Here is a 24,450-nt window from a genome sequence, read left to right on the forward strand (position 1 = left end):
GCAAACAGATTCAGGGATGGAGCAGAAAGGGGGCAAATAACACGTTTCAAGTTCCTTTAAAATATTGTTACGCAGCACTCAACTCCCTGAGTGGTGAGAAAATCCACGAGTTCCCATTCTTGCCCAGAGTTTGGTTTCCTTGGAATGAAGGTCAGCGGAGGCTGCACTGTCTTTAGGATATCTGGTGTTATTTACACATATAGACAGCCTGAGCATCAAATGCAGGGCTTCAATGCACCACCCCCTCCAAAAAAAACCCTCCTTCTCAGTCACAGCTTAGGATTCATCACCTGAGGCCTTTCGTCATGCATCTCCTCAGCAAGAGTTCTGGAGAGGGGGCAACACTAGGCAGCTAGGGGCTGGGGGTGGAGGAATGGCCCACCCATTAGTCAGAAGGACCCCTTCACTCAGTTGCCGCTCTTTCAACCTGACTCATTCTTTTGAGATACTCATGAGGACACTCTAGTTGCCAGCCAGAGTCACTGCCTTACAAAAAAACTTGTCTGACCAGTTCTGACCTCCTCTCTTAGATTCTAACCCTCCATGGGTACAGGACTGCTGGAATGAGAAGGAACTGAAGGCACGCTCCAATCCACAATATGATTCACCTTTTGGCCATATCCCCCAGGTGTCAACACCCCACAGGTTGCTGATGTGGAGTAGGATGCCAACTCCCTTGCAGGCAAGAGGAGAGAGGCCATCAGGGTTGGATTTGGGGCAGAGGTCCAGGGCTCCACTCCACAGAATGAGCAGGAGGCTCCCCAGATCCAGCAGAGCTGGCTGACCACATGTTAAAGTATGTGAAGTAGAACACACTGCCTTCTAAGGAAGACCTTCTGCAAGGCCATAGAGGCACAAAATGCCAACTTCAGGCTGAGAATTCCTGGTGTGTTGGATTGGGAAGTGGAGAAACCTCCTAGCATCTCCACCTGCCCTCATGTCCCAAAGGTTCTCACTGGCTTTTATTCCTCTGCTTGCTCCTTATCTGGAGCAAGGACTCCTTCTGAGTACAGCCTTTTAAATGTTTTGTATCTATGGGTTTTTTTCTAGCTCTGGGGTTAATGGCCCTAATGGTGCTATACATTGCTCATTTGCCTGACAATAAGTGTTGGAAGTGTAAAGAAACTGAAGGTACTTTCTATCACCTTTGGTGGACGTGCCCGAAGATTAAGGCTTTCTGGGAAATGATATATAATGAAATGAAAAAGGTACTTAAATGTACTTTTCCTAAGAAACCAGAGGCCTTTCTCCTGGGCATAGTTGGCCAATTGGTGTCAAAGAAAGACAGAATTTTCTTTATGTACGCCATGACAGCAGCAAGAATACTTATCGCAAAGTATTGGAAGACACAAGATCTACCCACTCTGGAAGAATGGCAGATGAAAGTGATGGACTACATGACATTGGCTGAGATGACTGGCAGAATCCGTGATCAGGGGAAGGAAACGGCGGAAGAAGAATGGAAGAAGTTTAAAATTTACCTTAAGGACTACTATAAACTGTATGAATGTTAGAATGTCGAGGTTTTGAGAAAGAAAGGGTTACAGCGATATAAGATTAGAATGAAGGAAAGATTAAGAGGACAGAGGCTTGACAGAACTATTTAGAACTTGCTGAAAAACTTTGGTCATTGGGATGCAGAAAGGGGAGGTATGGGGGAGTCCGAGAAATAAGGTTTATGAAAAAAAGGGTACGAAACTATACATGTTTGTATGTCTTTTTATATGTTTGTATTGTTTTTAAAAAAAATTTTTTTGCAAAACCAATAATTTTTTTTTTTTAAAAAAAAATGGTGCTATACATTGCTGGCTGCCATTGTGCAGTGCCAAAGGACAACTCCGTTTGGGTTTCTCTTCAGGCTTGGCATGAAATTGGGGGCACCACTCCCTTGACTTTTTTCCTCCCCCAAGAGCACATTTGGGTTGTACCTTTCTTAGCTCTGATTCTATTCTGGGCTACTCATGCTGTGACTCCTCTGTTTATTACTTGTCTGGGAAGGTGAAAGGCAGAGATTGGATGGCTCAAAGGACCCGTCAGGAGGAGCTGAGAAGCAAGACATTGAGGGCAAAACTCCACGTGGAAGAAGCTCTGCAGAGACTTTCAAAATCAATGCAGGATGAATGTGGGTTGGTGTGAGAGGGGGTGGACTTCAAAATCACACCCTTCTCAGGTGTCTGTGGGTCTTCTTCTTCAGGTGTCACCCACTTCCTTTTAGGCAATGCCCTAAACAGATATTTATACTCCACTGTGTGCAATCCACTAGAAGGATTGGCTTGTAGAATATTGGAACTGAGCCCATGGTGATATGATGGGATGGAAGCAGGGAGGGGGAGGAGAGCATCACCTGAACTAAACCTGGCGAATGTCACTCAGATGATGGGAAGAAAGAGCTCACCTGAGGGGCCTCACCTGTCCAGGGTGGTAATGCATTGCAGGGGTTGGACTAGATGACTCTTGGGGTACCTTCCAAAGCTGAAGCTCTATAAGTCTATGATTCTCTAGTCTTTGGCTGGTCCTTGGCACATGCCCCTCAGGGCTTGCCACATCCATCCTGCAAACGACGGTTGGCATCCCACAAGGTTTCATCAGTCCTCCAGCCACCTATAAGTACGGGGACCTCTCCTTCCCCTGGCAATTGCTCTTCCACTTGGCTTCTGGTACCTCCAGGATTCCCACCATCCTCCAACAATGAAGATCTTCTGCCTCCTCTCTGTTGCCGTCCTCTTCTTGATGCTGCTGGCTCCAGGTATGGCCTTCTTCTCGCATGCTTTTTCTCTGAGCAGCTCCACAGCTCTCAGCTTTATTCCTTTTAAACCTGACTCTGAGCACCACTTGCTGTGACTCCCAAAGAGGTGGAATCTTGCTCCTCTGTCCTCGTGGAGAGTTTCCCAAATGGGGCTTCTGGTTGGACACTGTGAGAAGAGGATGCTGGACTCGATGGGCCCCCTTTGGCCAGATCCACCAGCCAGTCTCTTCTTATTACCTCATTCATGTGATCCACGGAAGCTCTTGCTTTCAAATCTGTAATAATGCCCTTCAGCAAACTCAGCTTTGCGGTGGACAAAAGAACGGGCCAGTTTCCTGGGCAAGGGGGCTTCTCTCTCCCAGTTTGCCAGTGGCCGCCCAGGGAAGCCAGTGACTCTGACGCAGCCTTCCCTACCACCTTGACTCAGACCCTGTCCTGGAGGTGCAAGGAGGCAACAGAAGGGCCATTGTGGAAGAAGTTGTAGAAGGTGTAGAAGGTGAGTCCTGCAAGAGAGAGCCTTCAAAGTCTTCATTTTCCTCCTGCAGATTTCACCAGAGCCCAAGCTCAATGTCCTAATCGGAGATGTGAACAGCTCAGAGGGAGATGTGTAAGACGGTGCTCTAGGCCAATTGCTAGGTGCACAGGAGGCCGAGTGTGTTGCCGTTATGGTGAGTTAAATCAAATCTTAGCTGTTCCCCCAAAATTAGTCAGTGGTGTCTCATGACCCCAAATGTCCCCAGGAAACGCAGCAGCGGCAGTCTCAGCAACCCGGAGCAGTTGGCTCTGGCTGGCATCAGGAGCTGCTGGGAAGTCTCCATATGATGTGGTGCAGAGGCTCTAAGATGCAGCTTCCGGGCTGCCTCCACCTTCCCTGACCCCAGCAACTAAGCTGTGAAGGGAGGCTTCATTCTGCTGCTCCAGAGAAGCGGACACGGAGCAATGGATCCAAACTACAAGAAAAAAGATTCCACCTAAACATTAGGAAGAACTTCCTGACAGTAAGAGCTGTTTGACAGTGGAATTTGCTGCCAAGGAGTGTGGTGGAGTCTCCTACTTTGGAGGTCTTTAAGCAGAGGCTTGACAACCATATGTCAGGAGTGCTCTGATGGTGTTTCCTGCTTGGCAGGGGGTTGGACTCGATGGCCCTTGTGGTCTCTTCCAACTCTATGATTCTATTCTATGATTCTATGAACTTGTAATTCCGTGCAAGCGGTGGAAGGGGAAGGGATCTCTCAGCTGTGAAGGGAGGCTTCACGCTGCCTATCAGATCTTGCGTGCAAGCAGGAGGGGGCAGGGATGTCTCAGTTAGGCAACGGGAAACCTCCCTTCCCAGCTGAGGGATCCCTGCCCCCTCCTGCTTGAACGCAGGTAGGGATGGGATTGGGGCTGCTCTGATGGGAAGGGAGGCATTGCGCTGCCCAAGCCTCACCGCTGCTCTCTGCCCTCCTTCTCCGCCTTCCATGCCTGACCCACCACGCACCACTTCCCCATGACCACCACCACTGAACAAACAACACCTCAGGGGCTGCCCAGGCTCATGGAGAAAGGAGATAGAAGCCTCGGAGTCTGGTAGATAGAAAAAGACCACGTTTATTTTGTGTTTTGAAGGTTACTAGCTCATGTATTATTTCTCTTTTTTTCTTTGGTGGTGATGGAAATTTATTTTCTTTTTCTGTATGGTTTGTTAATATGAATGGTAACAATACAATTTAATAAAGGGGGGGGGAGAGAAACCTCGGAGGAAGGGGAAACGTGGCGGTTGAGGTCAAGGTGGCAGCCACCCCTCTGCCACCGCCATCGCTGGAGCATCAACGTCCCAAACGTGTAGTATTTATCCCCGGATTCATTGAAAAAAATATGGTAACCTTACCTTAGCCTGGGAAAGAATGCCTCCATTGGCTCAAAGAACAGCTTTTCGTGGTGTGAGAGGGTGGGGGCTCAGTCGCTGACCCTCCTCAAATAGCAAAGGCAACCTGTGTGAAACATCCCTGTGAAGGTGATTATTGAATCACAGAATTGTAGAGTTGGAAGGGAAGGAGTTAAATGCACAACAACACACACTCACAAGGATCCACTCACAAGGATCTGCTCAAATGTGTCCTCTCCTGGGGTTGTTATTCGTAAAAAGAAGAAGGAATAAGAACCACATTAGAAAAAAAGTGTCTGTATGGCAGCCAAGCCCCACTCAAATTCCCCCAAGTGCATATATGAAATGCCCAGATGTCTCTCTTACAATCATAGAATAGAAATGCAGTGTTGGGAGGCACCAAGGGGTCATCTAGTCCAACCCTCTGCGAAACAGAACCTCTGAGTCAGTGTGGTGTAGTGGTTAAGAGCAGTGGACTCGTAATCTGGTGAACAGGGTTCAATTCCCTGCTCCTCCACATGCAGCTGCTGGGTGACCTTGGGCCAGTCACACTTCTCTGAAGTCTCTCAGCCCCACTCACCTCACAGAGTGTTTGTTGTGGGGGAGGAAGGGAAAGGAGAATGTTAGCCGCTTTGAGACTCCTTTCGGTAGTGATATCAAATCCAAACTCCTCTTCCTCCTCCTCCTCCTCCTCCTCCTCCTCCTCCTCCTCCTCCTCCTCCTCCTCTTCTTTTTCTTTGTGCAATTTGAACTCTGACAACAGGAGCTCTTCTGCCTCCCAGTTGGAGTCACTGGTTGTTATGTACTGAGTTGAATAGGATCCAAAAGGCAGCAGTCTGATTGGTCCTAGAACAATAGGATTCAGAATGGAGCAGTCTGACTGGTCCTAGAACAATAGGATTCAGAATGCAGCAGTCTGATTGGTCCTAGAACAATAGGATCCAAAATGCAGCAGTCTGATTGGTCCTAGAACAATAAGATCCAAAATGCAGCAGTCTGACTGGTCCTAGAACAATAGGATCCAGAATGCAGCAGTCTGATTGGTCCTAGAACAATAGGATCCAGAATGCAGCAGTCTGATTGGTCCGCAGGAGCCACCCAATCCAACTCCAGGTGGAAGTGAATCCGCAACCTGATTGGCCTACAGGTGAATCCCAGAATTAGCCAATCACGTGGGGCCCATTGTGTAAATAATTCAGACATTGTGGGGGAACTTCCATTCCTCCTCACCACTATGAGTTGAATAAAGAACATGAAATTCACTATTAACTCTGAGTATATTTCACTCGTCTAGGTTTTCAGAACCACCACCAACACCACCAACGCCAACAGGATATTAACTAGGCAGATCTCCGGTAGAGGACCTCTGGTGAAAGGAAGACCACCCTGCTCTCCTCTGATGTGCAGCTGCCTCGACTGCACCCCCATCTCTGCTGGGGAAGAAACCGCTTTGCTTGATGCTGCTGAAGGCGATGCTGGGAAGGAGTCAAGAGGGAGCCGTCCTGTCTGCCTGTCTACTCATGAGTAAGCCCCACTGTGTCCAGTGGGGCCTGACTCCTTAGTAAATGGGCTCAGGATTGGAGCTTGGATTTGGTTTGCCTGCAAAAATGCTTTAGCTTCTTCTTTTTAATAAACGCAAGCATTGGAAACCTTTGTGTTGGTTCATGTTGTGAAAACGTGTGCTTGGATGAGGGGATATTTTTGGTCAGACTCTCAGACCCATTCTCTCTCTCTCTCTCTCTCTCTCTTTCTCTGCCAGTCAGTGGTGCCATCCAGGTTTTGTGGTTGCTTTTCCAAACATGGCTTTGCACAAGGACATTTCTCACATTGTAGGCCCTCACCTCTCCCTGGGGTCTCCCCTGCCCCTCCTCCTGCCCCTTTCTATGTCTCTCCCCTCCAACTGACCTGCTTCCTTGGGCAGCTGCACAGAGAAGGATGTTTCAGAAACAGGAATTGAGCAGAGATGCAAAACCCTAGGGGACATACCCTGCAACATTTCTGCCATGAAAATAGGGATCTTCTATTCAATAGGAATGGTGGGACACGGGTGGCGCTGTGGGTAAAACCTCAGCGCCTAGGACTTGCCGATCAGAAGGTCAGCGGTTTGAATCCCCACGGCGGGGTGAGCTCACGTCGTTCGGTCCCAGCTCCTGCCCACCTAGCAATTCGAAAGCACCCTTAAGTGCAAGTAGATAAATAGGTACCGCTTTATAACGGGAAGGTAAACGGCGTTTCCGTGTGCTGCGCTGGTGCTGGCTCGCCAGAGCAGCTTTGTCACGCTGGCCACGTGACCCAGAAGTGTCTCTGGACAGCGCTGGCCCCCAGCCTCTTAAGTGAGATGGGCGCACAATCCTAGAGTCGGACACGACTGGCCTGTATGAGCAGGGGTACCTTTACCTTTATTCAATAGGAATAGTAATAGTAAATAATAATCATAATACCCAACCTATTTGACTGGGTACACCAGCCACTCTGGGTAGCTCAGAAATATATATAAAAACATCACAACATGTTAACATCACAACATGTTAAACATTTAAAAAACTTCCGTATACAGGACTGCCTCCCGATGACTCAGGAGTTGAAGAACTCTAAGATTTCTCTGATGGAAATGGGGATGGTCTTAGGAAAAGTGGGACATTCTGAAATCAAACCAGATCAGCTGGGAGAGCTTCTGTAAGTCCAGGACTGTCCCTGGAAGATGGGGACACTTGGAGGGTTGGAGCGGCATGGAGGAAGAAGAAGGGGGTGATGAAGGAGAAGGGGGAATGGAGAGCGTTGGGGACAGGACCAGCCCAAGACATTTGAGCCCCTGAGGCAAACCACAAAATGGTACTTTCCAGCCCCCACCCAGCCCCTACCCAGGTAAGAAGGGGTGAGATGAAATCTACATTAGGATCAAGGGGGAGGATATCAGCAACGCCTCCGAGTCACCAATATGCATTTCTTGGGGGCTGAATCTGATGCCCCTGTGGATCATAGAATCATAGGGTTGGAAGAGACCACAAGGGCCATTGAGTCCAACCCCCTGCCAAGCAGGAAACACCATCAGAGCACTCCTGACATATGGTTGTCAAGCCTCTGCTTAAAGACCTCCAAAGTAGGAGACTCCACCACACTCCTTGGCAGCAAATTCCACTGTCGAACAGCTCTTACTGTCAGGAAGTTCTTCCTCATGTTTAGGTGGAATCTTCTTTCTTGTAGTTTGGATCCATTGCTCCGTGTCCGCTTCTCTGGAGCAGCAGAAAACAACCTTTCTCCCTCCTCTATGTGACATCCTTTTATATATTTGAACATGGCTATCATATCACCCCTTAACCTCCTCTTCTCCAGGCTAAACATGCCCAGCTCCCTTAGCCGTTCCTCATAAGGCATCGTTTCCAGGCCTTTGACCATTTTGGTTGCCCTCCTCTGGACACGTTCCAGTTTGTCAGTGTCCTTCTTGAATTGTGGTTCCCAGAACTGGACACAGTACTACAGGTGAGTACTGTGCCACCCGAGGTGGGCACTGCTCCTTGGCTCATGAGTGGACCGGCCCAGCATGTTGATCTCTATCCTTCATGGCAGGGAAGAAAGAGACGGGGAGGAAGGGACACAGAGCTTTGAAGAAGGAAGGCGATGAGTGGGGGGCAGCGTGGCCCACACAGCGAGGTTTCCCCCAGGCTTCTAGGCAAGGCATGCATACCCCCCAACAGTTCTCCAGTGAAAAGAGGGTGCCCTGTTCCTTCATCATCATCATCATGTTATTACTTATAACCAGGGGTCAGCAAACTTACCACGCCTCAGGGAGGTGTCTCTAGCACCGATCGCCGGCGGGCCAGAGGGCGGGGGAGCGCGTGCCCATACACGTACGCACACGCTATTTCCAGAAATACTTTTGCAAAAGGTAAAGAATACTTCGTTTTTTTGATGTTGAGCTTCAGACCATATTTTGCACTCTCCTATTTCACCCTCATTAAAAGGTTCTTTAATTCCTCCTCACTTTCTGCCATCAAGGTTGTGTCATCTGCACCACTGTATAGGATTCAACAATATAGACTAGCTGGGCTAAGTAAAACCCATTGGAAATACCCTGCTCTGCATTCCGTTTCCCACATTTCTCAGGATACAGAACACACGCCCCCATTAAGTGCTAACGGCCTCCGCAAGAACCATAAAACGTCCGTGGAGAGTGTTTTCTTCTATCCCTGCTGCAAAAGAAACGTGATGCCAATCCTGCCTTGCAGGAGTTGAGCCACCAGAGGTCGCATCTCTCCATACCTGTCCCTCTCCGCATGGTCCACTTCTTCCAAGAAACTTTTCAGAGACTCCCAGCAACTGGAAGCTTTTTCAGAGCAACGACAACAATCCAGCCCTTGGAGCTGCTTCTGACTCTCCCCTTTCTATGCCTGCCCCCTTCCCACTCCCCTTGGCTTCCCCAGGAGTGGCAAAGGCTAGCTGGAAAGCTGCCTGGGTCCTTCACTTTGCTTGGAGAAGGGCTGGCTGCAGAGTTTTGAGAGAGCCACAGCTGGCAATCTGAAGCAGAGGAACATCAGGAGAACCACCACCACCACACAAGACCCCTTGTTGGCCATGGAAGGGATGACTGCCCATGTCTAGAGGGCTCTTCTTCCTTTCCTTCTGGACTGGAAGGAGCTAACTGGCAAGAACTCTGTATTTTGAGATTTCCCTCAACCTTCTCTAACCATCTTGCATGGTGGGGATTAGGAGGGGCTGAAGAATCCAAGGCTGTCAAGAACCCTGCCATCAGGTGAGTAACTTAACTTACACCTTGGTTGTTTCAAGGGCTGAGCAGGAGACACAGTTCTCCAGCAGGGTGGGAGGTGGGGGGGTGAGGACCTTTCTGCTGGCACTTGTTGTTGTTGCTTAGTTGTTTAGTCGTGTCCGACTCTTCATGACCCCCTGGACCAGAGCACGCCAGGCATTCCTGTCTTCCATTGCCTCCCCCAGTTGGGTCAAACTCATGCTTCAAGAACACTGTCCCACCATCTCGTCCTCTGTCATCCCCTTCTCCTTGTGCTCTCCATCTTTCCCAACATCAGGGTCTTTTCCAGGGAGTCTTCTCTTCTCATAAGGTGGCCAAAGTCTTGGAGCCTCAGTTTCAGGATCTGTCCTTCCAGTGAGCACTCAGGGCTGATTTCCTTCAGAATGGAAATGGAGAGGTTGGATCTTCTTGCAGTCCATGGGACTCTCAAGAGTCTTCTCCAGCACCAGAATTCAAAAGCATCCATTCTTCGACGATCAGCCTTCTTTGTCCAAATAAATCTCTGCCACTGACTTCTGGACTAGCCTTGGCGAACAGAGTAGTGTTTGTGTCCAGTTCTGGGCACCTCGGTTTGAGAAGGAGATTGCCAAGCTGGAAGGGGGGCAGAGGAGGGCAACCAAGATCATCAAGGATCTGGAAACCAAGCCTGATGAGGAGTGGTTGAAGGAGCTGGGGATGTTTAGCCTGGAAAAGAGGCGACAGAGGGGTGATATGACAGAGAGGTGATATGACAGAGAGCCACCTTTAATATCTGAAGGGCTGCCACATGGAAGATGGAGCGAGCTCATTTTCTCCTGCTCTGAAGGGTAGGACTCGAACCCATGGCTTCAAGTTACAAGAAAGGAGATTTCGACTCAACATCAAGAAGAACTTTCTGATGATAAGAACTGTTCGACAGTGGAATGGACTCCATTGGAAGACGGTGGGTTCTCCTCCATTGGAGGAATCTCACCTGAGATTCCTGCAATACATGAGGTTGGACTGGATGACCCTCGGGGTCCCTTCCAGCTCTACAGTTCTATGATTTTAACGCATTCTCACTTAACCTATCTGTGAAATGGGAGCAATGTTGATCAACTTCACACTTACTCAAAGGGGATTTTTAATGGAAAACCCTGAGCTTGTCCCTCCAGTGTGCCAGTGTGGTGTAGTGGTTAAGAGCGGTGGACTCGTAATCTGGTGAACTGGGTTCGTGTCTCCGCTCCTCCACCTGCAGCTGCTGGGTGACCTTGGGCCAGTCACACTTCTGTGAAGTCTCTCAGCCCCACTCACCACACAGAGTGTTTTTTGTGGGGAGAAAGGGAAAGCTGAATGTTAGCTGCTTTGAAACTCCTTCGGGTAGTGATAAAGCGGGATATCAAATCCAAACTCCTCCTCCTCTTCTTCTTCTCCAGGCCCCCTTCATTTTTATGATCTTTTGGGGGCAAAAGTGCTTCCCCTCTTTGGATTGGGACAAGGCATTTCTAAGGGGACAACTGGCAGCCCAACCTTCCTCTTGGCAAGTGAAGTGCCGTGAGAGAGAGGTGGAGATTTTGCAAACAAAAAGGTTGTTGTCGTCCTGCCCCCCAATGCTCAATTTAGCAGAGTGCTGATCTTCGCCCCCTTGAAACTACACCTTTTCTGGGAGAAAATCCAATCCCATGAAAATTCAGTGCAGCCTCCCATTAAATAGGGAAATAGCGTTGCAGAGACACAACAGCTCAGATACCCAACTGTGGGTGGGTGATGGTCCAGGGGAAGTTGAGAGGTATCCAATATAAGTTTTGTATGGAGAAATATATGAAATATTGCAAAATAGAGAAAGGAGAGAGATTTTAGTTATGAAATTTAAAGGTACTAGTGAAAGTAAGACAAGTATATTTAAGTGAACAGATTGGAAAATTTTCAGACGTGATTGATGGAAGTCCAAAATTGTATAAGATGCAAAAGTATGTTTAATTATTTGAAAATGATATGTTAAAAACTAATTTAAAAAAAATTAAAAAGAGAGAGAGAGAGGTATCCAATATATGCATTCATGTGACTTTTGATGTGGCTTGTCATGGTGGAATTTAATCTTTTTCTGGAAGCCACCCAGAGTGGCTGGGGGAAACCAGCCAGATGGATGGGGTAAAAATAATAAGTTGTTATTGTTATTGTTATTGTTATTGTTATTGTTATTGTTATTGTTATTGTTATTGTTATTGTTATTGTTATTGTTATTGTTATTGTTATTGTTATTGTTATGGAGGCTCCAGAAGCTGGACCAGGGAGGTGGGTGAGGAAGGAAGGGGCTGGTTTGGAATCATAGAGCTGTATAGATAGAAGAGAATTTGTCTCATCCTCCTTTAAATCCATCCAAGTTGCTGGCCATCTTCGTTTCTTGTGGGTGGGAGTTCCATAGTCTCACCACATGCTGCCTGAAGAAAGACCTCCTTTTCTCTCTTCCGGATCTCCCAGCGTCCAGCTTCACCGGTCACCCAAGGGTTCTAGCACAATGAGAGAGGGAGAAAAACTTCTTTTTCCGCCCGCTGATTTATGAATCCTGGCACACAGCCAAAAGAAGCGATTTACAGAGACTGTGACACACGCAATATAACGCGCAATCCTTTAAAAACAACAGGACACGCTTAAAGCAGCATGTCACGAAAGCAAGCTTGCGACATAAAAGTACCACCCCAGCCCAGCAACTATAAACACACAAGAAATACACAGTTATTGGAAGGCAAATCCTGTTTCCTCAAGACAGATCTTTGCAAAATCAGCTCCGCTCGCTTTCAAGGAAGGATCAGAGGTCAGGGGGTGCCTGGCTTGCTTCTGCTGAGGGCAGATCCCCTTATTTGCTGCATATGTTTCATAGAATTTCAGAGTCGGAAGGGACCCCGAGGGTCATCTAGTCCAACCCCCTGCAATGCAGGAAACTTCCCAACGTAGATCTCGAACCCACGACCAGGAAATTAAAAGTCTCACACTCTACAAACTGAGCTACCCCGCAAAGACATCTTTGTCAAAGGGAGATGGGTGCTGAACCCCACTTTCAACGACAATCTTATTCTTTCGGACCCAGGTATAAGATGAGCATAGGCAAACACCTCTGAAGTCCCACCACCCAAAGTACAAGAGAACTTCCTTTGTATGTCTGGACCCCTTGGCAAGTCTGGTGATGGGATTAGGCTTTCTTTGGCCAACAATCAGCTCAGCAATTGTCGTCTCTGGGCACTTCGTATTGGGAAGTCCCTATTTTTCAAGGGGAAAATAGTGTTGAATCATAGAATCATAGAATCATAGAGTTGGAAGAGACCACAAGGGCCATCGAGTCCAACCCCCTGCCAAGCAGGAAACACCATCAGAGCACTCCTGACATATGGTTGTCAAGCCTCTGCTTAAAGACCTCCAAAGTAGGAGACTCCACCACACTCCTTGGCAGCAAATTCCACTGTCGAACAGCTCTTACTGTCAGGAAGTTCTTCCTAATGTTTAGGTGGAATCTTCTTTCTTGTAGTTTGGATCCATTGCTCCGTGTCCACTTCTCTGGAGCAGCAGAAAACAACCTTTCTCCCTCCTCTATGTGACATCCTTTTATATATTTGAACATGGCTATCATATCACCCCTTAACCTCCTCTTCTCCAGGCTAAACATGCCCAGCTCCCTTAGCCGTTCCTCATAAGGCATCGTTTCCAGGCCTTTGACCATTTTGGTTGCCCTCCTCTGGACACGTTCCAGTTTGTCAGTGTCCTTCTTGAATTGTGGTGCCCAGAACTGGACACAGTACTCCAGGTGAGGTCTGACCAGAGCAGAAAACAGTGGCACTATTACTTCCCTTGATTGGAATGGAGGAAACTGGCAAAGGAGTTGATTTTATATGATTGTTAAAGCTAGGTAACTTCCCTGAGCTGCCAAGTCGAAAGGATACATTTATGCATAATTTTTGTAACATTTAACAACTTTAAAGATGTGCCCCCACCCCGTAATTTCCGTAACAATATGCAAAAGCTATTTTTGGTCATCTGCATACTATCCCTTGCTTTTTCCTGTAGGACTAATGGCAGTCGTTAACAGTCAGAGGTTCACTATACCCACTGAGTCAATCAGCCATATCCCACTACCCTTCGGGGGGGGGACCCACCCCACCCTCCCACTATATATAAGGGTCTGGTGACGTCTTGTTTCAGCATATCTGAAGAAGTGTGCATGCACACAAAAGCTTATACAGTCATACCTCGGGTTACAGCCGCTTCAGGTTGCGTTTTTTCGGGTTGCGGACCGCCAAAACCCGGAAGTACAGTGGTGCCTCGCAAGACGAATAGAATCCGTTCTGTGATTCTCTTCGTCTAGCAGTTTTTTCGTCTTGCGAAGCAAGCCCATTGAAGGATTAGCGGATTAGCGCTGATCGGATCAGCTGATAAACGGATTAGCACTATTAGCACTATTAGCGGCTTTTAGCTGCTTTTAGCGGCTTATCTGCTGATCGGATCAGCTGATAAGCGGCTTAGCGGCTTAGAAAAATGGGGGGGGAGGTAAAAAACCAGCAGGAACTCACAAGACATTGTCGTCTTGCGAAGCAAGCCCATAGGAAATTCGTTTTGCGAAGCACCTCCAAAACGGAAAACTCTTTCGTCTAGCGAGTTTTCCATCTTGCGAGGCATTCGTCTTGCGGGGCACCACTGTACCAGAATGGATTAATTCTGGGTTTTCTGTGGTTGCGCATGCACAGAAGTGCCGAATCACAACCCGCTCATGTGCAGACCTGGGTTGCGAACGCTGCGGGGTGCATCCCGCACGGATCACATTTGCAACCCGAGCATCCACTGTACACATAACAAACTTAGTTGGTCTCTAAGGTGCTAGTGGACAATTGTTTAATTTTGTTATTGAATTGGAAATTCAAAGGGTAGCATCTAAAGGTGGTGGACTCTCCTTCATCGGAGGTTTTCAAACCAAGGTGGCCGGGGTTATTTAGCTGTGATCCCTGCGTTGTGGGGGTTGGACTAGATGGCATTTGGGGTGTTCCTTCCAACTCTACAATTCTGTGATTTTATGATTCCTGGCTTTCCACTAAAGTTTGGAGAAATGAAAAAACAAACAAAAAACCAGTTACAGATAGGTAGCCGTGTTGGTCTGCCATAGTCAAAATAAAAAAATTCCTTCCTGTAGCACCTTAAAGACCAACTAAGTTAGTTCTTGGTATAAGCTTTCGTGTGCATGCACATTTGGTATCTGAAGAAGTGTGCATGCACACGAAAGCTTATACCAAGAACTAATTTAGTTGGTCTTTAAGGTGCTACAGGAAGGAATTTTTCTAAACAAAAAACCAGTGCCCCTTTGCCCCCCCCCCCCGTGCCAGGGACAATTAACTTCTTTTTGGCTGGCACGACAGATGAAAGGAGGCTGATCAGAGGCAGGGCGCACTGGGCGGGGGGTGGGGGCGCGCGTTTTCATCTCCTGGGGGCGAGAAAGCAACAGCCTCTCAAACATGAGTGTTAGCTGAAGTTGAAAGGAGCCAGGGATGAAAGGAACATTGAGGTGGGGGGGGGGAGATAGGAAGGGGGGAGCAGAAGAACAAGGAGGAATAAGGGAAGCGGAGTGTGATGGCCTGGGACTCGGATTCGGAACCAGAGGAATATGCAGGAATATGCAGCTGTCCCATAAAGGAACCTGCAACCTTGACATTATCTGCACCACACTCTAACCAACTGAGCCATCCAAGTTATCCTATGTGATGGCCTGGGACTCGGGCTCAGACTCGGAGCCAGAGGAGTCTCAGTCCGCACCGGATCCTTTGCCTCAGGTGGCATCTGAACCAAGTCTGGGGCCTGATCCTGAAGAGTCCCAGTTTACACAGGTTCCCCTGCAACAAGCACCAGCTGGGCCGAGTCAGGGGCCTGATCCTGCCCTGGCTCCAGATGCGGGGATGACCTCGTTGTCTCCAGCTGGGCCATCACTTACAGCTGCTCCACTACTGGTTGGGTCAGGGGAGGCTGAGGCGGCCTCTGGGTCTAGTCACCCACCGACGTCTCCTGAGCTGCAGAGACTCAGGTCTGAGAGAAGGAGAGACCTGAGTACTTGCAGGAGGAGTGCTCACCTTCGGGCGAGACAGGGAGGTGACTCACCGGGGGATCAGGACCGGCCACTACCACGACAGAGATAAAAGGCTGTCGGACCCTGCCCCAGGTTGCGGGAGCAACATTGCTGCTTGCTGGAACCTGCCTGAGACCCCGGTGCCTGTCCTTGCCTGGTTTCCTGCCTTGGCCCTTTCGGACTGACGCCTCGTGGAATCCTTGGATTCAGGACCAGACCTGGACCACGTGGCTCGGGTTAACCCCCAGGGCCAGCACAGGGAGGAATAAGGAAAAGCGGGACATTCCGGGATCAAATCAGAAACTGGGACAGCTTCCCTAATTCCGGGACTGTCGCTGGAAAACTGGGACATTTGGAGGGTATGCAGAACAGATGTTCTGCCACAGAGATAACCTCCCTGCTATCTCTCAAGCTGCCCTTGATCCTATCTGCATCCAGCCACTTGCGTGGGAATCTTCAGGTGTGATTCCTGTATTGCAGGGGGTTGGGTTAGATGACCCTTGGGGTACCTCCTAAATCTTCTGAGGTTCTGCCTTCTTACTTCACATCACCCTCCCCCCCAAAAAAACCCCACCCTTTTTTTAAAAAAACACACTTTTATTTTGCTTTAAACAAATACAGATAAATATAAACAACCAAAATTACAAAATAAAAATCCTTAATAATAGTAATAATGAAAAAAGCTAAAAAAAATCAAAGTTCATGGCATAGAACATAAGCCATTATGGGAAAGATAAAAGGAAAAGGAAAGGAGGAGGAGGGGAAAAGGAAAAAGGAAAAAGGAAAAAGAAGAAGAAAAAAGAAGAAGTGGTGGGGAGAAAAAAGAACGAATAAAGAAGAAGACAAAAACATCATCATCATCATCATCATTTATTTATTTATACCCCGCCCATCTGGCTGGGTTTCCCCAGCCACTCTGGGCGGCTTCCAACAAAACACTAAAATACAATAACCTATTAAACATTAAAAGCTTCCCTAAACAGGGCTGCCTTCAGATGTCTTCTAAAAGTTTGGTAGTTGTTCTTCTCTGGTGGGAGGGCGTTTCACAGGGCAGGTGCCACTACCGAGAAGGCCCTCTGCCGGGTTCCCTGTAACTTGGCTTCTCGCAGTGAGGGAACCTCCAGAAGGCCCTTAGAGTTCAGCGTCCGGGCAGAACGATGGAGGTGGAGACACTCCTTCAAGGAGGCTCATCTATTGCACGCTTCCGTCAAGGTCACAACAGATCGTTGTTCTTATCAATTCTCTCCATCTGCATTCCATAGAATCACTCATCTTTGGTATCAGGGAACATTTTCCTGTGCGGTATCATTCTAAAGATAACCAGGTCTTTCTTGATGAACCCTTGTCCCCTAGATAATTATTTAAACATTCCCATTCTTCTTTCACCATTTTTTTAGGTTCATCTTTTATTGCATCTGTCAGCTTTGCGAGCTCCAAGTACAGTGGTGCCTCGCAAGACGAAAAGAATCCGTTCTGTGATTCTCTTCGTCTAGCTGTTTTTTCGTCTTGCGAAGCAAACCCATTGAAGGATTAGCGGATTAGCGCTATTAGCGTCTTTTAGCATCTTTTAGCGTCTTTTAGCGTCTTTTAGCGGCTTTAAGCAGCTTTTAGCGGCTTATCTGCTGATCAGATCAGCTGATAAGCGGCTTAGCAGCTTAGAAAAAGGGGGGGGGAGGAAAAAAAACCAGCAGGAACTCGCAAGACATTGTCGTCTTGCGAAGCAACCCCATAGGAAATTCGTTTGCGAAGCACCTTAAAAACGGAAAACTCTTTCGTCTAGCAAGTTTTCCGTCTTGCGAGGCATTCGTCTTGCGGGGCACCACTGTACTTGCACAACTTGACTACCCATCCATCTTAACACGACACTGTCAAAGTGTTGACTGTAAGCTTCCTGGGGCAAAGATCCATTCCACTGTCCTCCATTTGTTTTCCCAAAAAGTGCCTTGCTCCATCGATCACCGCAGGTCTTCTGGCCTTGCAGAGAACAGGCCCGTCCCCCGAGATAGGAGAGGAGGGTCTGGGCTCTGGCCTAGTTGGGAAGCATCCAGAGTTGTTATCCATCTGGTTTGAGGCTGGGTTTGGCAGCCCTCCCTCTCTGTCAAAGCAGCTGCCCTTTTGCTAAGTTGGGGGCAGATCAGCAACCAGCCAATTCTGGCATCAGCCGAACAAGCCGAACAAACAGGCAGATCAGTCCATTCCAGTTTCTATTTTCCTCCCGATTTCAGCAATTTCCAGTTCACCACATGCCTGCATCAAAAAAAGTCGTCGTGGAAATTCATTAGCATTATTGTGCAGATTTCTACTCGTGGTCACATTTCTGAGCGCAGTTTTGACTAACGCACACCTATATGCAAGCAGTCTCCCCTAATTTGTTTGTGTGTGTGTTATTTTTAGCCTGCAAACTCCCCCCCCGATGAATGTATTTCTGTACAGTGGTACCTCTGGTTACATACGCTTCAGGTTACATACGCTTCAGGTTACAGACTCCACTACCCAAAAATAGTGCTTCAAGTTAAGAACTTTGCTTCAGAGTGAAAACAGAAATCGTGCTCCAGCGGTGCGGCGGCAGCAGGAGGCCCCATTAGCTAAAGTGGTGCTTCAGGTTAAGAACAGTTTCAGGTTAAGTATGGACCTCCGGAACGAATTAAGTACTTAACCCGAGGTACCACTGTATATGGTTTTGGTGGGTGTTTTGGCTTTCTGCTTGGAGAACTGAATTGCAAAATTTTGAGGAGTGCGGACTTTGAGGGAAAGCTGTTTTGTTTTCCAGTCTGCAAATTGTTTTTGCACGTTTGGATTAGGTCGATTCACTTTAAAATTTCTCTCCCCCATCCCTATGGGACTCTGAGTGCTGAGGTGAAGGTAAAGGTAAAGGACTCCTGGACGGTTACGTCCAATCAAAGGTGACTATGGGGTTGTGGCGCTCATCTTGCTTTCAGACCAAGAGAGCCGGTGTTTGTCCACAGACAGCTTTCCAGGTCTTGTGGCCAGCAGGACTAAGCCACTTCTGGGACGGGACACAACGGGACACCTGACGGAAGCCAGAGCGCTCAGAAATGCTGTTTACCTTCCCGCCACAGTGGTACCTATTTATCTATTTGCACTGGTGTGCTTTGAAACTGCTAGGTCGGCAGGAGCTGGGACAGAGCAACGGGAGCTTACCCCATTGCGGGGATTCGAACCACTGACCTTCTGATCGGCAAGCCCAAGAGGCTCAGTGGTTTAGACCACAGCACCACTAGGCAACCCATACCAAAGGGGAGGCCCATAGCTGCCTGTGCTTCAATCCTGGGGTGGTTTAATCATAGAACAGTAGAATTGGTAGAGATCTCCAAGGGTCATCTAGTCCAACCCCCTGTAATGTAGGATGTGGGTGGCACTGTGGTCTAAACCACTGAGCATCTTGGGCTTGCCAATCAGAAGGTCGGCAGTTCGAATCCACGCAACGGAATGAGCTCCCGTTGCTCTGTCCCGGTTCCTGCCAACCTAGCAGTTTGAAAGCACACCAGCGCAAGTAGATAAATAGGTACCGCTGTGGCGGGAAGGTAAACGGCATTTCTGTGTGCTCTGGTTTCTGTCATGGTATTCTGTTGTGCCAGAAGCAGTTTAGTTCTGCTGGCCACAAGACCTGGAAAGCTGTCTGTGGACAAACACCGGCTCCCTTGGCCTGAAAGCAAGATGAGCGCCACAACAAGGTGGCCACCTGACTGGACTTAACCGGTCCTTTACCATTTTTTTACCTTAATGAAGGAATCTCAACTAAAGCATCTATGACAGATGGTCATCCAACCTCTGCTTTGAAACCTCTAAGGAAGGAGAGCCCAGAATCTCCTGAGGGAGACCATTCAACTGTTGAACAGCTCTTTCCATCAGAAAGTTCTTCCTGATGTTTAGTCTGGATCTCCTTTCTTGAAATTTGCAACCATTGGTTTGGGTCCTACCCCACAGAGCAGAAGAAAACATGCTTGTTCCCTCTTCCATAGTTCAGTCCTTTAGATATTGGAACATGGCTCTCATATCTCCTCTCAGTCTCCTCTTTTCCAGGCTAAACATTCCCAGCTCCTTCAACCGTTCCTCATCAAGCTTGGTTTCCAGACCCTTCATCGTCTTGATCTCCCAGTAGTTCAAACTTCTCAATCTCCTGAGATGGCACCTTCTGCATGCAAGTTCTGCTGCTGAGCTAGGATCACGCTTCCCCCATTTTCCTGACTGGATTCTTCCGTGTGTCTCCCACAGGTGAAAAATGGAGAACAAAGCCATGTACCTCCATACCTTTGGCGAGAGAGAGAACGGGTCCGTCTTCGAGGAGCAGTTTGATGGAAAGAACCTCTCCAAACTGAACCTCTGTGATGATGGTAAGTGATGGGTCCAAGGCAGTAGGGACCTCCGTGCGAGATATTCTTTGCTTTGAGTGTTCAAGGAGCAGGGATGGCTGAATGGGAACAGCTGTGGAAAAGAGATATCAAATTTACGGCATGCTATAATTTAAGAGTGGCGCTGTGGGTTAAACCACAGAGCCTAGGACTTGCTGATCAGAAGGTCGGAGGTTCAAATCCCAACGACGGGGTGAGCTCCCGTTGCTCCGTCCCTGCTCCTGCCAACCTAGCAGTTCAAAAGCATGTCAAAGTGCAATTAGATAAATAGGTACCACTCCGGCAGGAAGGTAAATGGCGTTTCCATGCTCTGCTCTGGTTCGCCAGAAGTGGCTTAGTCATGCTGGCCACATGACCCAGAAGGTGTACGCCAGCTCCCTTGGCCAATAAAGTGAGATGAGCGCCACAACCCCAGAGTCGGTCACGACTGGACCTAATGGTCAGGGAGCCCTTTACCTTTATAATTTAAGAGAGAATGTACCATATTTTTCGCCCTATAAGACGCACTTTTCCCCCTCCCAAAATGAAGGGGAAATGTGTGTGCGTCCTATGAGGCAAATGCAGGCTTTCACTGAAGCCTGGAGAGCGAGGGGGGTCGGTGCGCACCGACCCCTCTCGCTCTCCAGGCTTCAGGAAGCTATCCGCTAGCTGTGGGAGACCCAGCTCTCCCAGGGCTAGCGGAGAGCTTGCCTGCACCCAGAAGCTTGGGGTGCGCTGAGCTCTGCACGCCCCAAGCTATGGGATTAGCGCAGCGCTCCGCTAGCCGTGGGAGAGCCGCACGAAGTCGTGCGGCTCTCCCACGGCTAGCGGAGACCTTGCCGGCACCCAGAAGCTTGGGGCGTGCTGAGCTCCGCACACCCCAAGCTTCGGGATTAGCGCAGCGCTCCACTAGCCCTGGGAGAGCCGCGCGGCTCTCCCACAGCTAGCGGAGACCTTGCTGGCACCCAGAAGCTTGGGGCGCGCTGAGCTCTGCACGCCCCAAGCTTCGGGCTTAGCACAGCACACCTGGGGGGGAAATAATTTTTTACCCCTTTATTCCCCCCCCCAAAAAAACTAGGTGCGTCCTATGGGGCGAAAAATATGGTAATGCAAATGCAATACAGGTGGTACCTGACCCCGGCCAGATTGGCAAAAATGTACAAAAACTGTAGTGATGTCTGTTGGAGATGCAACAAAGGGGCAGGAACCTTTCTACATATGTGATGGGAGTGCAAAGAGATAGTGGGATTCCGGGAAAATATCGATAACGAACTGAAAAAGATGTTTAGATTTTCATTTGGGAAAAAAACAGAATCCTTTCTCCTAGGTATTACGTCAGAGGAAATAAAAAGAATGGTCAGACCAATATTTATGTATGCAACTACGGCGGCAAGGTTATTGATTGCCAAAAATGGGAAAAGCAGCAGTTTCCCAACTAAAAAGGACTGGTTATCTAAAATGATGGAATACTTCCATATTGCCGAACTAACAGGGAGGATAAGAGGAGATGAGATATGGTACAAAAAGTGAATAAGGAGTGGGCTATCTTTAAGGAATACATCAAAATTTATGTGGAAAAAGTAGAATTTCTGACAGATACTGAGTGAATCCAGAAAATGATTAGGGTGAAAGAAGAGTAAAGTCAAGATAGAAGAAGAGATTAAAGAAACAATGAAATGAGTTTAAGCTAGTTGGAAAAATAAAGTAGCGTAACAAGAACGGCTGGAAGTCAAGTCACTTGGTGGGTGTCTGTGTGATGGGAGATGTGTAGGTATGGTGATATGTACAGTATAGGTAGGTATTATGTAGAGTAATGTAGGTATGTTTTATGTTATGAAAATAAGGTAGGTGTTGTGTTACGTGTATTGTGTAAATGTATATGTATGTGTTTTATATGTTAATAAAATTTAAATAATAAAAAAGGAACAGGGATGGCTGAGTAATTCAGTTTTTACAATTCCCAATACAAACTGGCCTGATCCAAGGAAAATGGCGCATCCTCTTTTCTTGGAGGTTTTTAAGCATCTGTCAGGGATTTTTTGGGGATTCCTGCATTTCAGGGGGTTGGACTATATGTCTCTGGGGGGTCCCATCCAACTCTATGATTCTATGAAACGTGTGACTCAGAATTTGACTGTCCATCAGTCTTCTCCAAATTTTCTGACACACCTCTAGGCTCACAAAACATATCTCTACTTTTACATTTAAACGTCTGTTGAAATGCAACTTTTGTGTGTGTGTGTGTGTGTGTGTGTGTGTGTGTGTGTGTGAGGATTTATAAATGCCTCACGTAGCACCTCACAGCAGCTTGCCCTGGCTCCCTTTTAGGATTCGGCTAACCACTAAAATAATATCTACGTTAGTGTGATTATCAAAGCAAGAGTCTTTATTTATTTAGCTGCAAAACATTTCAACTTCTGCCTTCCTCAGCTGCTCTGATTTTAAAAAAATCATTTTTATTGGATCGGCTGATCATAGAATCACAGAACTGTAGAGCTGAGGGACCCCCAGAGGTCATCTATTCCAACCCCCTGCAATGCAGAGAATCTCTGACTGATGGCCATCCAACCTCTGCTTAATAACCTCCAATGGGAGAGGGTCCACCACCTTGCGAAGACAGAAGCTGAAATATATAAATAAAGCCATCAATAAAAAAAGAAAAACCCTAATGTTTGTTAATCACAGACGCTCACGCTTTAAATGTTGGAACAGAACAGTCTTATCAGCCTGGAAATCAGCAGAGGAGGGCAACCAAAATGGTCCAAGACCTGGAAACGATGCCTTATGAGGAACGGCTAAGGGAGCTGGGCATGTTTAGCCTGGAGAAGAGGAGGTTAAGGGGTGATATGATAGCCATGTTCAAATATATAAAAGGATGTCACATAGAGGAGGGAGAAAGGTTGTTTTCTGCTGCTCCAGAGAAGCGGACACGGAGCAATGGATCCAAACTACAAAAAAGAAGATTCCACCTAAACATTCGGAAGAACTTCCTGACAGTAAGAGCTGTTTGACAGTGGAATTTGCTGCCAAGGAGTGTGGTGGAGTCTCCTACTTTGGAGGTCTTTAAGCAGAGGCTTGACAACCATATGTCAGGAGTGCTCTGATGGTGTTTCCTGCTTGGCAGGGGGTTGGACTCGATGGCCCTTGTGGTCTCTTCCAACTCTATGATTCTATGAAATAGACTGATTTCCCCCATTGACTATATAGGTGTGGACAGATATATCCGAGTCCAATGTGCTCCCAAACCTGGCACATGATTTTGCCTCCTGTGGCAATGGGTTCCATAGTTCAGTCATGAAGAAGTGCTCCCTTTTGCCTCCCCCATTCATCTGCTAACCTGTTTCAGGACTGGTTCTCCTGGCATGGAAATGACCCCCAATATCTTCCTTGGCATAGGAGTGGGCCTGCCCATCCTGGGGATAGGTATCAAGTGGGGGTCTCGTGTCCCAGAACAGATGCCCATTCCAGCTTGCAAACTGAGCTGCGCAGCTCATCCTTATGAGATTGATTGGAAGTTAAGTGACGGTGTGTGTGTGTGTGTGTGTGTGTGTGTGTGTGTGTGTGTACTTCAGGACAAAAGAAAGGCACAAAAACAACCACTTCGCGTACACACTGATCTGCACGATCTGAAGCAGCTGTGGAAGGGGTTTGGTGGCTGAAATATACTCAGAGTCGAGAGTGGATTTCATGCTCTTTATTCAGCTCATAGTGGTAAGGAGGGGGAATGGAAGTTCCCCTAGAATGTCTGCTTTATATACATTATTTACACAACGGGCCCCACGTGATTGGCTAATTCCAGGATTCACCAGTAGGCCAATCAGGTTGCGGATTCACTTCCACCTGGAGCTGGATTGGGTGGCTCCTGTGGACCAATCAGACTGGTGCATTCTGGACCCTATTCAACTCAGTACATAACACCGGTTATGCTGGACAACTCACTGAAAACATCCCTCTTGTTTGCTGTGACAGTGAGGAGATGTTCATGATGCCAGACCCCAGGTGCATCTGTCCGTTTTAGAATCTTTCATTTTCTCATTTTTCCTGAGGTTAACTTTGATCTCTTTCCTTGTCCTTTGAATCCACACTGGATTGGGGCCTCCCCTCCAGATCACCAGAAACCAAGCTTGCTCCATCTCCCACGGAGCAGCCCCCAGATATTTGAACATGGCCACATTTGCAGGTTGAAATCTTGCCGCGGTCCCCCACTTTCCGTACGGAAGTGGATAAGTTCCTCTGCACAGCTGCAGCCGGCCTCGGAAAGGGAGCGGCTGTTTCTGGGGTCCACGCCAAGCCCCCTAGCACTCGCCAAGGGCCTGATATAAGTGTTAATGTCAGAAAAAAATAATGTAACTGTCCTTATTATGAAACCTCCACTTCCATCTGTTTGGCTGGCGAGAGAGACCGAGCGCTGTAAATTGATGCTAAGAACAGGCCAGTAATTAAATGCATATTGGACCAGCGCTGGGGAGAGGCAGTGAGCAGTAATCTCACGGCTTAGCCACCTCTCCAAAAATATAAATAAAAAAGCCTTTTTTTTTTTTTTTACAGCACTGTGTTTTCTTTGGGGACTCAGCATTGAATTTGCCAACCAAAGGGTGACCTCAGTGTTTTATTGCTCCAGAGAGTAGCCACAACCCTTCGTTATGCGGTTATGTGAACCTG

General features: G+C 47.9%; 1 protein-coding gene and 1 long non-coding RNA gene across 2 annotated transcripts in view; both read left to right on the forward strand.

Annotated features, from left to right (window-relative positions):
• Positions 1–2,444: 2,444 nt before the first annotated feature.
• Positions 2,445–6,262, forward strand: LOC308584203. The gene is made up of 3 exons (XR_014006630.1): positions 2,445–2,746; positions 3,292–3,414; positions 5,908–6,262. It is a non-coding gene; the product is annotated as an uncharacterized lncRNA (long non-coding RNA).
• A 2,656-nt stretch (positions 6,263–8,918) lies between these two features.
• The window catches only part of SCARA5 (scavenger receptor class A member 5), a 110,219-nt gene continuing 94,687 nt past the window's right edge, over positions 8,919–24,450 (forward strand). Inside the window, exons 1-2 of the mRNA XM_081188672.1 lie at positions 8,919–9,366; positions 19,675–19,791. Of these exons, the coding sequence (XP_081044798.1) occupies positions 19,680–19,791 (112 nt within the window). The 5' untranslated portion in view covers positions 8,919–9,366; positions 19,675–19,679. The remainder of the gene's footprint in view (positions 9,367–19,674; positions 19,792–24,450) is intronic.

The sequence above is a fragment of the Podarcis bocagei genome (assembly GCF_964188305.1).
Source record: "Podarcis bocagei genome assembly, chromosome: 3".
Classification (NCBI taxonomy): Eukaryota; Metazoa; Chordata; class Lepidosauria; order Squamata; family Lacertidae; genus Podarcis; species Podarcis bocagei.